This window comes from Melospiza georgiana, chromosome Z, assembly GCF_028018845.1.
Source record: "Melospiza georgiana isolate bMelGeo1 chromosome Z, bMelGeo1.pri, whole genome shotgun sequence".
In the NCBI taxonomy this organism is placed as follows: Eukaryota; Metazoa; Chordata; class Aves; order Passeriformes; family Passerellidae; genus Melospiza; species Melospiza georgiana.
Window position 1 is genome coordinate 10,927,192 of NC_080465.1, and position 16,074 is coordinate 10,943,265.

Here is a 16,074-nt window from a genome sequence, read left to right on the forward strand (position 1 = left end):
TGATAAGGATTCGAAAAAAAGGGAAAATGGAAGTGTATGGTGGGTATTCTGAGTTTAAATCTCACAGTCATGAATGCTGATGGCTTCACAATGGCTGCTCATGTCTTGAACAGACATACTCTTTGCTGGACAGCCAGGCCCAGAGAGTGGAGGCGAATGGAGTTACAGCCAGCTCCTGGCCACTCACAAGTGCTGATCCCCAGGGCTCAGTGCTGGGGACAACCCTGTGAAAAGTTTTTATCCATGATCTGGATGTGAGGATCAAGTGCACCCTGTGTCAGTTTGCAGATGACACTAAGTTGGGTAGCAGTGTTGATTGCTGGAAGGCTCTGCAGAGGGATCTGGACAGGCTGGATTGATGGGCTGAGGCCAGCTGGATGAGGTTCAATAAAGCGAAGATCCGTGTCCTGCCCTTGAGGTGTTACAGCCCCCTGCAGTGGTACAGGCTGGGGGCAGAGAAGCTGGAAAGCTACACAGCAGAAAAGGACCTGGGTCTGCTGGTTGACATCAGCTGAACATGAGCCAACTGTGCCCAGTTGGCCAAGAAGGCCAATGGCATCCTGGCCTGTGTCCACAATAGTGTGGCCAGCAGGAGCAGGGCAGGGATTGTTCCCCTGTACTGGACACTGGTGACACCTTGAATCACAATCACACCTTGAATCCTGCATTCAGATCTGACCCCCTCAATTCAGGAAGGACATTGAGGCACTGGAGCGTGTCCAGAGAAGGGCAATGGAGCTGGTGAAGGGTCTGGAGCACAAGTCCTCTGGGGAACAGCTGAAGGAGCTGGGCAGATTTAGCCCAGAGAAAATTTTTCTCAGGGGGCACCTGATCACTATACAACTACATGAAAGAAGGTTGTGGCAGAATGGGGGTTGGTCTCCTCTCTCAGATAAGAAGTGGCAGGATAAGAGGAAATGGCCTCTACTTAGGCAGGGGAGGTTTAGATCTGATGTGAGGGAAAATTCCTTTAAGGAACAGGTTGTCCAGCATCGGAACAAGTTGTCCAGGGAAGCAGTTGAGTCACCATCCCTGGAGGTATTTATTTAAAAGACATAAACATGGCGCTTAGGAACTTGATTTGGTGATGGATTCAGCAGTGCTGGGTAAGGGTTGGTCTTAAAGACCTTTTCCCACCTAAATAAGTCTACAATTCTAAGAAGGTTGTCACATATTAAGTAGACAGGGATGTACACTAAACCCTGATATTTAGAGGAAGAAGGTTAGGACTTGCAAATTTGAAAAATGTAGAACTGACATTTCCACTTTGAAGTAGATTATGTATTTTTGAGAGTATTTAATTACCTGGTCAGATCTGTTGCAGGGTTTTGCTTCTTTTTCCCATGCAACATTCTCCCTGATGCACAAGGATCAGCATAGAAGGAGGGCAGTACCTGACTGACAGAAAGTAAAAACATATCAATTTTGAAATTTCCCTGGTGTTATATTTTGCAACTACATTTCTTACACTTATCTTTCTTTTTCTTTTTTCTCTATTTGTCTTGGTGATCTTTTTCCTTTGTGTTTTCCAAAATGTAATTTATAGATAACGGATGTCTCATAAAGCTCTGGTAGTGAACAGCAGAAACTTCGTGAACAGGGAAAATACATGGACTTTTGGTAATATGAATTGTGCTGTGTGCAGGCAGTTCTTGTGGCTGGTTTGTACCTAGAGTGTTTTATGAGGAAATTCTGGCATTTACCAGTGACTCTGTTGGTCTGGGGGGTTGTATAAGAGATCTCAGATGCTGTCTGTCTCAGGTGAGCATCCTGGTGCTCCATGGCACTGCCAGTTGGATCTTGCCCTGGGAGAGGGACTGGGTAAGTGAGGCACCTTGCTTCTCCTGAATGTTCAGCGGGGTTTTTTTTAATGATAGCATATTTGTATTTAGTTCTTTTAAGCTTTTAGAAAACAATACTGCAATCTACTGTGTATGGTAATAGTAAAACTGGTTGCTTTTTTATAAGCCATCTTCCCCTGTACTCTTGAGAGAACTTTTCCAAGCCTAACTATAGAATTTCTGTATCTTCCTAGATTTTCTGGATCTACTGATTTATATATATATATAGTGAGAGAGGGAGAGAGAGTTATCTAAGGTATTCCTGCACGTTTGTAATCACCACCACTATTCACATTGTCTTTATTACTTGTTAATTTTTCACGTCCCCAGTGGTCGATTACTTCTGAAAAATACTTCAATTTACACATTTTGAAATCAGCATCTAATTTTGTGTCTGTCATTAGTGGATCTGTTTACTCTTTGTATCACTTTTTCCTGTCACTTATTTTTAAAAGCCTTTCTTGTTCCTGCTAAGTTTTTATAACGTCATTAACTTGGCCTGTCCTTTTTTTTCCCTTTCTGTCTGTTTCTTTTCCTTTTGCTCTGTTGATTTCTTCATTTCTCATCCAGTTTTGTCTTAACCTCCAATCCTTTGAGCAGTGTCTCAGGAAATTGTATTGACCGCTTCCTTTCATTTGTATTTTTCAAAGGAACCATTCTTGCACTTTGTTTCTAATCTTTCAAGGACTAGTCTCCTCTTTTACTGAAGAGAAGTTCACAGTTTGCTCCCACTAAATTATGTTCCCAGTTTTCTGGAAAAAAAATTCAATATTTTATTTTCACTTGAAATGGGTTATATTTGTAGGCTTAACCACAAGTCTGCAGTTAGTAGTTAAATATTAGTTGGAACTGTAACTGTGTTTTCAGCTACCTTTCTATCTAAAGTGCTCTCATCTTTTGACCTATTTTTAAACAAAAATCAGTAAGCTGCCTTGGGAGTGTAAGTTATAGACACTGTCATGAATTTCTGCATACATATTTCTACTGACGATCTAGTAGTCTTTTAAACTATTGGGCTTCCCTTTCATCTAATTTATCCTTTGCATAGCTTGAGATTACTGTGATAGATGGATTTGTCACTCATGAGATACGAGGGGAGTTTTAAGCTCACAGGAAGTATCCTCCAGTCTTGAGGTTCAGAGGTGCAATTCCCCTCTGTCCTTCTTTTTTTAAGCTCTTGTGACTTTACATTATATTTCAGATAGTTCAGTTGGAACTTCTAGATCTTCATTGGATGTATTTTGTTTTATAATCCCTATAGTCAGTATTTTTTCCCTTCCAAAGCTCCACTGCATGGATGTCACTCTTACTGTTGACTTCCCTTTGATACACAGTGTGGGAGTGTTAATTAGCTCATGGTTAGTATGGAACCTCACCTCTGTGTTGTTGTACATGTATTTGCATGTTTCTTGAAACTTTATACAGGTTTTAAAGCACGTTTGATAACCTTGTTCTGTTCTTACATATGTGAATACTTGTGGTAGTAATGAAAAGTGGAAATTCTTTTTAGAATTAATCCCAGTTAATAACGTCTAACAAGCCTCACTGAACAAGGGAGTGAGTTTCTTCATAGTTCTTCACAATGGATATTATAAACATTATTGTATCTGCTATTACTTTAAAAAAGAAAAGCTTAATCATTCAAGTCTGGTTCCTTTGTCTACTTGGTTTTTAGCTAATGTGTTCTTTTGATAACCTTTTTACCATTTCATGGGACTGTGTAAAGCAGTTCAGGAAAAGCAGGTTAATAGAAGAATATAGACTCTAAAATGTTCTAAAAGATGTGGATTTTGGTCCCAGTGGAGACTGACACTCCAGCCTACTTACTGTAGCTGGAATGTATTGATTTTCTTTTCCCCCGTTTTAGCTGCACCGCTGAATTAGGTATTGTGAAGCATCTTTCCCTGTGAAGAGAGGAAAAACTGTCATGAACTTTTTCACCCTAACAGTACAGCCTTTCAAACTAAACCCAACTGAATAGAAAAGTCTGTAAAAACCCTGTAACTCAGCTCCCACTCTCTTTTCTCCCTTTCCCACAGTTCTTCCAGCAACCTCAAGAAAGTGTGATAGATGACTGTAAGAAATTGATTTTAAAATATTTCTTTATTAAAACCAGCATCAATAATAATATTAATAATAATAATAATAATCATAATCATAATCATAATCATAATCATAATAGAAAATTCTGCATATCTGTGGCATGATCTCTGAAGGTTAGCAAAGTGGTCTTGTTCAGGTTTTCAGCAAGATGTTCAGTTACTGTTATAATTGGCTGATGAGTAGGTTTGGGCCTAACTAGAATGCCAGTGTTCGATTTCACAGTGTCCTCTGTGAAGATATGTCACCATTTACCCTGGCTTTAGTGACAATTTTCTAAAAAGGAAACTCATGGGAAATCATTATGCTGTTTATGTGTCTCCCTTGTTGGAGAGCATTATCCTGTGATATTTTAGCACTGTTTTCCACTGCATGATGGCATCTAGCTAAGGTTAAGGCAGAACAAGTCCCTTTGCAATTTTGTGACTGTATTTTACTTACTGAAGGAGAAAAGATAACCAACAATTAAGTATTTGAGATGTCACTGAAAGAACATGTGCGACTAATCAATGACATCCTTAGGGAACATGATTTTATGAAACTGATAAGGTAGAAAAATCTGGGATTTTATGATTTGTCTTACATAATAATAATTGCACCCTTCCAATGAAAAAGACATTTCTACTGATGTAAACATCAGACTTTCCCTTGTGTTGTGTTGTGTTGTGGGTTTTTCTCCTGAAGCACAGAGTAGTTCATTAAAGTGTGACAGTAAGAGATAAATACCCTTTACAATTTTCTAAGAAAATATGGCACTTTTAGTTCAGTTGAAATCAATGACTTGAAAAATGTCTTTCTGGAGTCACTTCCCAAATCACTTGCTAGAGGTTGTATTATGTTTAGTTTTGGGGGGAGTTTTATTTCGTTTGGGAAGGAAATACACATTGTGGGGATTTTTTCTTAAATTAGCTTACTTAGCACTCTAGGGCCCATATTTGAAATTCATTGCTATGATCTTGATAGAATTTGGATGCAACAAAAATTCACATTACAAAGAACTAAGTGTGAGTTTTTATTTCTTTGAAAATATTTATCTTTCAGTTTCTGACGGCAGAGCAAACAAGATAGCTAGTCATGCCTACAAGCCAGTATCATATATTCACTTGAACAAATGCTGCAGTTGAGCATATTACATCACAAATTATAGGTAATGGTTGAGAAACTTTACCTGCTGGTTCCTTTTCTGCACACCTATCATGTAAAGATGGTCAGGTTTGCAAAAATATGGATTTCTTTCAGGTTTTCAGACAGAAGTAAAAACCCTCTTGTGTTATGGGTTGTTCCAGGTAACTTAAGCCAATTATAATAACATTTTTGATTTAAGAGTTATTTGTTTTAACTTAAATAGGAAGCTGAGAATGCTTCAGGTTTTTTTTCCTATATGCACTCGCCATATCCATTGTGGCTGGTTAGTGCTTCTAGAGGTTTTATTTTGGTATTTGTTGGTTCGGTTGATTTGGGGTTTGTGTGTTTTTTTGTTGGCTTATCTTTGGTTTAGTTTAGTTTTGTTGTTGTTGTTGTTATCAGGCTTTTTTTTTCTCCTTTCCTTTGGTTTCCACTGTGTATTTTAAATGGCAAGATTATGTCCTTGCCTCTTGTTGAATCAAAGCCAATAAAGTCAAGCCAGAAGATAATTTGCCACCTATTAGTATAATTAACTTGTAAACTTCATATTTTTATTTTTAATGCTTAAAAGTCCATGTCACATTATATTACATCACTTGCAAAATCCTCCTTTGGTCAATGCAGTCATTCCTTCCTTTATAAAATTCTGAAAATGACAATATTCCCAGTCAGCAGAGGTGGTGTACAAATACAATACAGTGCAAAATTGCCTTTGCTTCTCTTCAGATTCTACATTTTCAAGTTTAGTGATCACTCAAGCAGAGTTATTGACCACTAACAAACTGTATGGCTTAACAGACTAAAATGGATACTATTTGCTTACGTTTTTTTGTGAAAGGTATGTGGTCAGGCCAAGATTAGCAGAGCTTGGGTTGACTTGATACATGTTGTGGGGGAAAAAAAAACCCCAAACCAAAATAGAATGAGATATTCTCAAGTGAGTGAAAGTAGAAGCAAATAAGCTTGTAAGACCTGTCAGTAGTTTTCCTTTTATAAAATGGTATATCCTTCTGTTCTTCCTTGCTCCATTCAGCAGCTTCAGCAGGCAGCTCAGCTTTTAGAAAAAGCTGTCAAGAGTTTAGGTATGAAGTTGCACATAAGCACTGGATGCCCTTAAACATCTTTCTACAACTTTTTGCGGTTCCTCATCGCATATAATTAGCAAGATGGTTTTATTTGAGCCAGCCATACACATTTCTATGCGATTCACACACTCTCTGAATATGCATCTACCTCCACACCTTCTTTTGTGCATAACATGAATGCAGAACGGGATAAATTTTTCAGCAGCAGAGTGCTGATTTTGCAGAATGCAAACAGAGTGGCATTTTTAATGCAGCATCTTCATATAAAGGTGAACTGAAAGGCTTAACACTTACCAACATCTTAGACTTCCTTGTTTGTTATATCCCTTAAAATCTAGAACAGAAAAATTTAAAAGCTGCATTTTTTGCTGAACTTTTATTCAAACATTTAGTGATGGCCTCAGCTGTTAAGAAAGTATAGCCTCTGAATTCAGACTTGTAAATGTAAAATAAAAAAAATATCCAGTTCTCAAATAGTTCTGGTTTTAAATGCTTTTAAGTCCATTACGTCTTATGTAATTTTAATATTGAGCAGGTTTTCCTTACACAAATAACCAAACCATTTGCTATAAAACCTGCTATAAAATCTAGATGACTTCTAGATGTCTCTTCCAACCCTTCTTTTTTTTTATGATCCTGCTATCCTCTATATACCAGTGTCTCCCTTGTGATATTGTAATGTAAAAGAATACGCATGCAGGAGTAAGTTACCTTCTGAATGTAAGAGTAATGTGTCTTTCCAGACTTGTTTCTTCTCTATATTTATTTCTTCTATCATGGGGTGGGAAAGTGAGCAGGATGAACACAGAAAGCTTTGCTTCTAGGAGTTAATTTAATTTTAAATCCAGTAAAGTTTCTTCCATACATACATTCACTTCAGGTCAGGCCTCTGTGAAGGAAATCTCTTTAAGAAAGCTTATGGTTTAATTTTTCTTGTGAAGTACACGTTTTCAGAATGCATGTCAGTATGAACAGTAAAGAGATAGGGGCTTTATCTTTCAGGTGAGACGGTTGAATTTATGAACTGTTTTTCTTTGCCTTGTGAAAACTATAGATCATCTCATCTAGGGAAAAAACAGAGGGTGTAGTCTGGGCATTATGTGGCTGTTGTATCATGGTTGTGGAAGAATGTGGCAAGTCTGGCCAGCAGCTGCGTGGTCAGAGCTTTGTCATTCAGAGCCGTAGGGCAGATACATGGAGTGTATTGTAAGCTGACCTGTCAAGCCAAGCAGGGAGTTTCCCTTGTTGTCATTTACCAAGACGTGCATTAATAAAACTGCACAAAGTGAAGACTTCTTCTGCTCACAAGCCAGATGGTAGTCTTCTGTGAGGTGAACATGAAAGCACTAAGCTGAGGTTGGTTTATATTTTAAATAAACAGAACTTTATTCACAAATGAGCATGCCAGTAACTTAGTTCCAGAATCAGACATCTCTGCTTGAGAGGAATATAGGTTGGCACCAGTGATGGCAGGTGAAAAAGAATGTAGTAGCATAAGCTGATTCATCGAGAACTGTGGTTTTCCTATCAAAATTAGGCATTCCAAAATTGGTGTAAAAATGGAGAACTGAAAAGTATTGCAAGAGAGAAATTTTGTTTTAGTAGCTTGAATGGAACTGTACAATATCTAAAATATTTTTTTAAACTTCGGTTTCTGTTGTGCCTTTTTTTTTACAGACAGTCATTTTAGAAAATGAAGAGCTCCCTAAGATATTTCTCGATTTTCTGAATGTTCGTCATGTACCTACCTTGCCAAAAGCAGAAAGCTGTGGGTAAGCTCTCCTTTACTGAAAAATATATGGAGGCCAAAAGGCCCATATCCACTCAGTGCTGATGCAATTCCATTGACTTAAAATGGTCTTGCTGCCAACTCTAACACTGTAAAATAAATGGGCATTAGGTTCATGTTAAGTATGTTTATATATCCCCAAAAGGTCATAAAATAAATCCAGCATGTTCACGACAGAAGGCAAGTTTAATGTAATATTCTTGGAAAGCAAAGGAGAGCTTAGATGAGAAAAATATGACTTTCTTGTAGATCATGAAGTATCTACTGAAATGTAAGATATTCATAAGCACTTAGTAAAATTGCATAGAAAGCCTTTGCATGTGTTTTATGATCATAGTATCTGCACAAAATAGTGCATCATTCCATGATAATTTCATGATCTCACTCTGTGTATTCAAAAATGAGGTTCTTTCACCTTTCTGATGACATTACCCCAGTGACCCGATTGCCCATCCCTGGGAGGTGTTCCTAGCCAGTGGCAGAAGGGAATCTTGGGATGATGAGTTTAAGGGCTACAGAAATACCCAAACCAGTATAACTGGAAGCTCTGTTACCATCTGCAGCTGTGAGCTTTGTAGGCAGAATTTCTTTTGCTATGTAAGATGATGTGGTTGATAGTTCAGAAGCGTTACCATTCTGCTCCCCAGAAAGCCACGTGGCCCTTTTCCACTTTGGGGCAGGCTGTTTGGATCCATAGTAGTGAAAAGGCAAATTTACCTGAAGATGATTTTGAGGCCCTTTTATCCTTGGAGGTCTCTATGGCACGGGGCAGTGTCCAGAGTGACTCAGAAGCTATCAGGCTTGTAGTTTTCACTTGCAGTTAATGACATCAGCCAGTATCCTCAGTGGAACTACACCTCAGCACTTCACAGATAGATTGATGGAAATTCATCTCTTACAGTAAAATGGATGCTGTCATTTTCAAATAGTGGTAGTTATAAAATGATACAATCTCCCATGTATATTTTCTTATGTGGCATTATGTGGCCACTGACCAGCAAATTGCTCCCTTTGGTGATTCTTAAAGGATTTGGGGGTTTTAATTGTAAAATTAATTTTGTTGTAACCAAAGCTTCCTGTCACTTTACTTGCAGCTCTTTTGATGAAACAGAATCTGAAGAATCAAGGTGAGCTTGATTTCTACTCTTTACAGGGCACCTGATTAATAAACTACTTTAATTATTGCCATTTACTTTATTTGTTCCTTGCAGTTAACAAATTAGAAGTAGTTTAGCATTAAAATTGTATTGGTTTAATATTACCATCAGCTGTGCTATATCTATCCATTTTTAGTGTGGGTTGAACATCCTTATGCTAGTGTTGAGAAATTCTTTACAAAACTGACAGAACAGTGCCAGCTCTGAAATATATCTGGGAATGTATTTTTTGTAGCAAGATTTAGCAGAAGGAATTAGAGATCTGGGTTCTTCCCCATGCATTTGATAGAGCTTCATCTGCATCTGGTGGCACTACTTGGAATGTATATGCACAGAGCAGAGTGGAGAGGGCTGGGGGAGGCTGTCTGTGCTATGGCTAAGGGTGAGAGTCAGGCCCGGGGGGCTTCCAAGGGCTTCTCTCCACAAGTGATGGATACAGCAACTGCTTTGGGGGCTGCAAGAACACGGTGGCATTTTGAGTCAGCTTGGTGGCCTGGAGAGCCTATGGAGCCGGGCTGTAGGTGGTATTGTAGCCTGCATGACACCACGCGCCAGGGAGCAGAGCAGCATCAGGAAGTCTCAGAGCTGCAAGCCAGTCCTCCTGGATGCAGCCCCTTTACTCCAGCTTGACATTGAGGGTATCAGTGTATGGCTGAGGAGCAGCAAGCTTTGCTTCCCGGAGAGGGAGCCTGCCCTTCTGGGCAGCGCTGGTGCGTGGAACCGCCCTGCATGGCTCCCGGCAGCTCAACCACCTCACTTTATCAAAGCTAGTTTGTAGAACAGTCTGTTTGCTGTCCCTTGATACTGACATCCCTGTTCTTGACCTTTCCAGCAAACTGTCCCACCAGCCTGTGCTGCTGTTCCTAAGGGATCCATATGTCTTGCCTAAAGCCAACGGTAATCAAACCTGTCATCTGCTAACAGCACTTCACTGATCTGACCCTGCACTGCATAAACCGCATTATTATTATTAATACTGGCCTAGTCAAATGACACTGGTCCAAAATCTAATAACCTGCCAATAAAACGATAGTTCTTGTGTAAGAAACCATTAAAACACTAAGTGGGGTGGGTGATTTATAAAAAGGTGGAATTTTCCCCCCAGTTGTTCTCTCAGACAAACCTACTGAGAATTCAAATCAAAAAAAGAACACTGCTTTTCTTTTCTTGTTGTTGACCCTTTGGCTGTTTTGACTGAAGGTCTTGAACTTGGAGGCCCAGTCCTTTGTAAGTGCTTTTTCCCTAAACAACAGCTGCAAGCGTGTTTGTATTTCCATTTGGATTATTATTTCTTATCATTTATAATCTCTGGAGCTCTTTATGGGGGAAAAAAGTGTACTTAAAGTGATATATTTCACAAGACTTACGTGATTCAAAGGAGCATTGGAAATTGTTATGAACTCTTTTTTTAATATAAAAAGTTCTCTGAATTAATAATTCAGAGAATTTACCCTGTCTCAAATTCAATGTGTGCAGGGAAAAAAAGTACCACTTTCAGAGTGGGTTCCCCTTAGCTTTGTCATTTTACTTGTTTGAACGTGTTATTTCTAATAAATATTTTATTTTAAAAATATGCTTTCAAAAGAGAATTTTCTCCCTGAGCTGCACTTTTTTTTTAATATGGCATTGTGTTTCCTTTTACTATATACTGTGTAGAAATATCACACTGCCTTAAAATGAATTAAATTTTTAAGAATAAATTTAGGAAATAACAACTTTTTTGCTTTCCCTAGACAATGGAGTGTACTTCCTTGATATTTTCTCAAGATGGTATTTTCTCTAAATCCTTGAGGGGAGGGTATAAGGAAGACAAAGCCAATCTCTTTTCTGTGTTGCCCAGTGACAGGACTAGAACATAAGGAATATTTTCCCAAGCCCAGACACAGGCTATCCAGAGTTGTGCTGGATCTCCACTTTTGGAGACACTCAGAAGCTGCTTGGCCATGGTCCTGGGCAACTGTCTGCAGGTGCCTCTTCTTGAACGGGGATTTGGACCAGATCACCTCCAGTCATCTCGCAGCTGCAGTGGTTCTGCTGTTTTTTCAAGCTGTTTACCAAAACCATAGGGATGACCTCATATACTTGGAGAGGGTTAAGCAGTCTCTCTTGCAGGCAGCAACCATGCTAGCTAGTAGTGGGGCCAAACACTATTGACCCTATGAAGCCTCAGTGAACTCCAATATGTAACTAGAGTGAAACTCAGACAACAGAGGTCCAGTGTGATTCAGGTCCACATCAGAAGACACATTACAAGGTTGTTTAGCTTTTACTTTGACTTAGCACTAGTCTAATTTCACAGACTGAATGTTCATTTGAGGCTGAAGTGCAGATCACAAAATCAATGAACCAAAGCACGGTAAGGGGAGGGGGTCGCTGCACAGGGTCACATCTGACCCAAGTGACAACAGTAATGAAGAATCACCCACAGAGAAACCTCTGTTTAAAATTTGGTCCAGATGCTGCCTATACTAATTCTTTGAGTAAGCCACATTGCATGTCTTAATCTTAGTGTTTAATGCTCCTCCTAATTGTATACTTGATTCCTCAAGAGCTTGGTATAAATTATGAACATCATGTAACTCCATAGCATTCTGAAGAGAGAAAATGGATTTCATATGCAGTTATCCCAAAAAACTGAGATGGTGCTTAGTATTTCCAGCCCACATGTAACATTTTGCTCTAAGACTTCAAGATTCTGCAGTTCTGTGATGGTATTTATCTCCCTTCCATGATGTGTACTCTGAGTGAGGCTCCTTTTTGTGAAATCATTAGGAACTTTCCAATGAATTTTGTAACTGTTCTTTGAAGTAATGCAAAAAAGCATTAAGATAAAGCCCTCTTCTAATGAGTAACATATTTAAATATTGAGGAAGCCTCATTAATGACATATGATATAAAGGACATTTCAGATTCTTGCCAAGGCATTTTCTGACCTTGATCCACAGTATTTAGAATTTTATATGGCAGTTGAATATTCTTTGTATCTGAAAGCCCTAAAACATCAAATTCACTGCAAGTCATTCTTTAACTAAATGAATTAAAACACAAATTAGAATGTGAGTTGTGGTTTAAAAAAGGAAGAAGAAAACCAAGTCCTGAGTCTAGAGCCTCTACTAGTTCACTCAAGTCTAGTTGGAAAGAAACAAAGTTTTTACAAAACTACTATTGCCTTTAATTCTTCTTCTTTGTTTTTAGTTTGCAGCACAGAGAAAATATAGATGAGCTTTCTAAAATTTTCCCTCTCAGATTAGTTCTCACTTTGATAGACTCTGATTCCTTTGTAAAAACAGCCAAGGTTGTTCAACCTAGGACCAAAAGTAAGTGTCTGTTAACAAATAACTATTTATTATATGTTGTCTTTGAAGAAGGTGAATTTCAATCAGAAGTCTTTCCTGGATACAGGAATGCCTGTGTTAACATATTTCATTAAGTAGGAAATAGGGTGAGTTTTAAACAAAATAAAAAACTATTTCTGGAATATAATACTCAAAGAACATTTTTACCCTGCAAGTCATTGCATTGTGACTTGTCATTATAAAATACAGTCTTGCCATTACTCTAGTGACAGGGCTTTAAGCACTGTTGAATTGCAAGACAGTTTTTCCAGGAATAAGATGCACAGTTACGACCCTCACTGATTTTCAGATTCCCTTTTTCAAGATGTATTTAACAGTCTGAGGGCCCAAGTGTACATTACTTTTTGTGTAAGGGTACAGGGAGAAAGAAAAAATTAATGTTCTCAAAAATAAAATAAAGGAAAAACCTAATGTGCTTCAAACTGGAGATGATACTTTGGAAGCTAAAAAAGTGGGATCTTAGATTTACTGTCAGTTGTTTGAAAATTGTTCTGATGGTTCTTTAAGGCATGCAGGGGTCACAGATCTGCAAGACTGTGCTTTGTTGTGTTTATACTTAAGTTATATATATATACTTTAGTTGCATTTAACCTAAATTGATATGCTTGATTTTTTAAGCAGAAAAGGCTCACATTAAATCTAATGTTGTGAGGATGCATAATTTTGAAAATTAATCCTTATTTTCCTATATATACTGTATGTTATAGAAGAACCAATAAAAACTGGTTTCTGGAACTGTATCATTTAATCTATAAGGAAAGCATCAGATCACCTTTACAAGTGTATTTTGGTAACATTAATGACAGCTGCATAGGGTTATTCTGCCAGGGTAATTTGGGACAGATGATCTTACAGGATTTGAGGAAACACTAAAGGATTCAAAATATCAGCAAGTCATTTATAATTATGACTCACTATGAGAAGCTGGGTAGAATTATGCATATCTTGTTTACAGGGGAGGTTACCATTCATTAAAACATCCTAAAGTATCTATGTTCATAACATCTGTAATATTCTGAAATCACTTTATTAATAACAAAGAAATAACACATTTAAGACAATAAGGATTGCTTTTATAGGGTCCAAATCTACCTTTGCTCAGTATTTTTAATTCCAAAATTATTTATGGGAAAGAGTTAGGGGCAAACCCTAATTCCCACCCACATTAGATGATCTAATTCATCACGTACTAATGATTTTTATAAAAGTTGCATCTTCCCTTTGTGAATACCTGTAGGCTGATAGTTGAAGCTTTGTTTCATGTGGAAAGTTCCACATCAGGAACCATCTACTCTTAGCAGGAAATCCATTTCTAGTATACTAACAATTTTAAGGCTGTAAGATGTGATCAGAAATTCTTAGTTTTACTGTCTGGCGATTTAAATAGACCCTTCATTAAAACCTCAGATATTGGTGCATTTCAAAAATCTTTTTAATGCGACAGTGTATATCCATGTACATGGATCTATTATTGTGTTCTATCAGGCAATTCTTTCATGCCAAATGGAACGTGAAAATTAACTAGCAGTTTCCTCTGCATCCGTGACAACAAAGTAGTGGGAATTTTTTCCTTCAAGTACTGTAAGATGACATTTTGTAACGTGACATTTTATGTTGATTGGACAACCTGAAAATTTCTTCCATCAAATAATCATTTTTGTACAGGCATCCTCAAGTCTTCTCAGTCTAAACATCGCTGTAAACCACAATACAAAAAACAGCTTTGAAGTATTCCCAGTAGTAATCTAGAAATTTCTTCAAGTATATTGAGATTTTGTTAGAAACTGAATTGCCAGTGTAATCCATCTTCCTTGTGAGAAAAGATTCAGATAAAGAGCTGGAGCCTAGCAGCCTTAAGTATTAGAACATCCCTTTAAATCAATAAGCTACAAATCTGGCAGCGCATTCATGCAATGCCCACTGCTACCCTAAAGTGGCTTTAGTGCTGAAACAGCATTACTAATAGCACATCCTCAACATGGATAAACAGTTGAGTGATGCAGTAACCCAAAGCAAATAAGGCCTTACCTAGTTAAGTTTCACAAAAACATTTATATTGTACTGACATAGATAAGAAAGTAAGTTTCTTTCTTTTTTTTCTCTTTTTTTTCAGATGACTTTCCAAATGTAGTTATAGATGGCATTCTACATGGAATATTTTATCCTCACTTACTCCCCAGGTAGAAGTAATATGAGGCAAGAAGAAGCTGAAGTCATGGTTAATAGAATTAACAGGAATAAAATTCTGTGATGTGAAAATTATGCTCAGAAGCAAGAGGCACAACCTGAGATTAAGTTCAAGCATTATGACTTTTTAAATAAAATCACTGTCATTACAGTTGCTGCTTTTAAAAAAGATACGGAAACAACAGTATTGAAGTTATTTATACTTTCTATATATTGACATGCTCTGTTTAACACTAAATGTTCTAAGTCATACACTGAATTATGCTAACCTTTGAAGAGAAAAATTTTACTAATTATTTCTATAATTTCTCTTAAAGCAAACACTAAACCATTTTGCACCAGGATTTTTCCCAGCACATTACCCATTGCTGGCACTGGATGGATTAGAAGTGCTGAAGAGAGTGTGTGCAGAATTGGAAACATGCTTTCACATTCTGAAATACACAGCACTCTCTGAGGAAATTTTCTAGATTTCAGTTTAAATTATTTGACTTACCAGGAGCTTCTCTATGGCTTTTGCACATCTCCATTCAGTTATGACATCTAACTTGTGTGTTTGTTTACTTTCCACACCAACTTGCTGACTCTATTCCATATATTAACATTTTGTAAGTCACAGAACATACAACTCTGTGGTAAACTAAAGCAAGAATATTATTAAGATTATGATCAAACTAAAACTGATACATATATATGTATGTTCAGATTTAACTGGAAATTTGTATGTGTGCTGCTGGACATTATAAAATAAATTACTAGACATGAATGTACCACTTCAGTGTTTTTTTTGTGAAATTTTTCTATTGAAATTTTTCTGAGATTCTGTTCTCTGAGATGGGTCTCAGATGTCTGTCTTCCCATGAAGTGGGAGAAAATACCTGTGTGTCTGCTCATTTTAAGCCTTAGCTGAACATGGTAGCCTTACAGAACTGTATGTCTTGGTGAAAAAAATTAAGGTTAATGGAACACAGAGGAAGTCACTGGGCTCATCAGCAGAAGGAAGCGTTACACAAGACCAGCAATGGCAAAGCTGGGCACAAACATAAGTCAGATTGTGGAGACACACAGGTTGCTCTAAATGGTAAATGTGTTTGGAAGCCATCTGGGGAGAGTGGAAAGCTGGACTTCAAAACAAGATAGGCCTGTGACTGCAGCACTTGTTCAGGTACCCTATCTTTATGAGGTCTGTAAAAGCTCAGCCTCCAGGAGAGCTTTCAGCTACTGGCAGACTGAGGCATTCTCACTCCTGCTTGCTAACCCTGCTCCCAGAGCTGCTTTTCAGAGAATTTTACTTTAAACAGCTATTAGAAAGAAAAGTGATCAGAGGCAAAATGGAAATCTGATTGCCTAGCCCTAGACAAATTTAGAGGCCCTTGCCAAGCTCTCCTCCAGTTCTGTTTGCAGAGGACAGTAATCCTTTCACAGGTCTCTGAA

At 37.8% G+C, this 16,074-nt stretch overlaps 1 protein-coding gene across 1 annotated transcript in view; it reads left to right on the plus strand.

The window, feature by feature from the left end:
• Positions 1–15,410, plus strand: part of SNX24 (sorting nexin 24) — an 88,699-nt gene extending 73,289 nt beyond the window's left edge. Inside the window, exons 4-7 of the mRNA XM_058043227.1 lie at positions 7,829–7,923; positions 9,035–9,067; positions 9,930–9,994; positions 14,567–15,410. Of these exons, the coding sequence (XP_057899210.1) occupies positions 7,829–7,923; positions 9,035–9,067; positions 9,930–9,994; positions 14,567–14,637 (264 nt within the window). The 3' untranslated portion in view covers positions 14,638–15,410. The remainder of the gene's footprint in view (positions 1–7,828; positions 7,924–9,034; positions 9,068–9,929; positions 9,995–14,566) is intronic.
• The last annotated feature ends 664 nt before the right edge of the window (positions 15,411–16,074 follow it).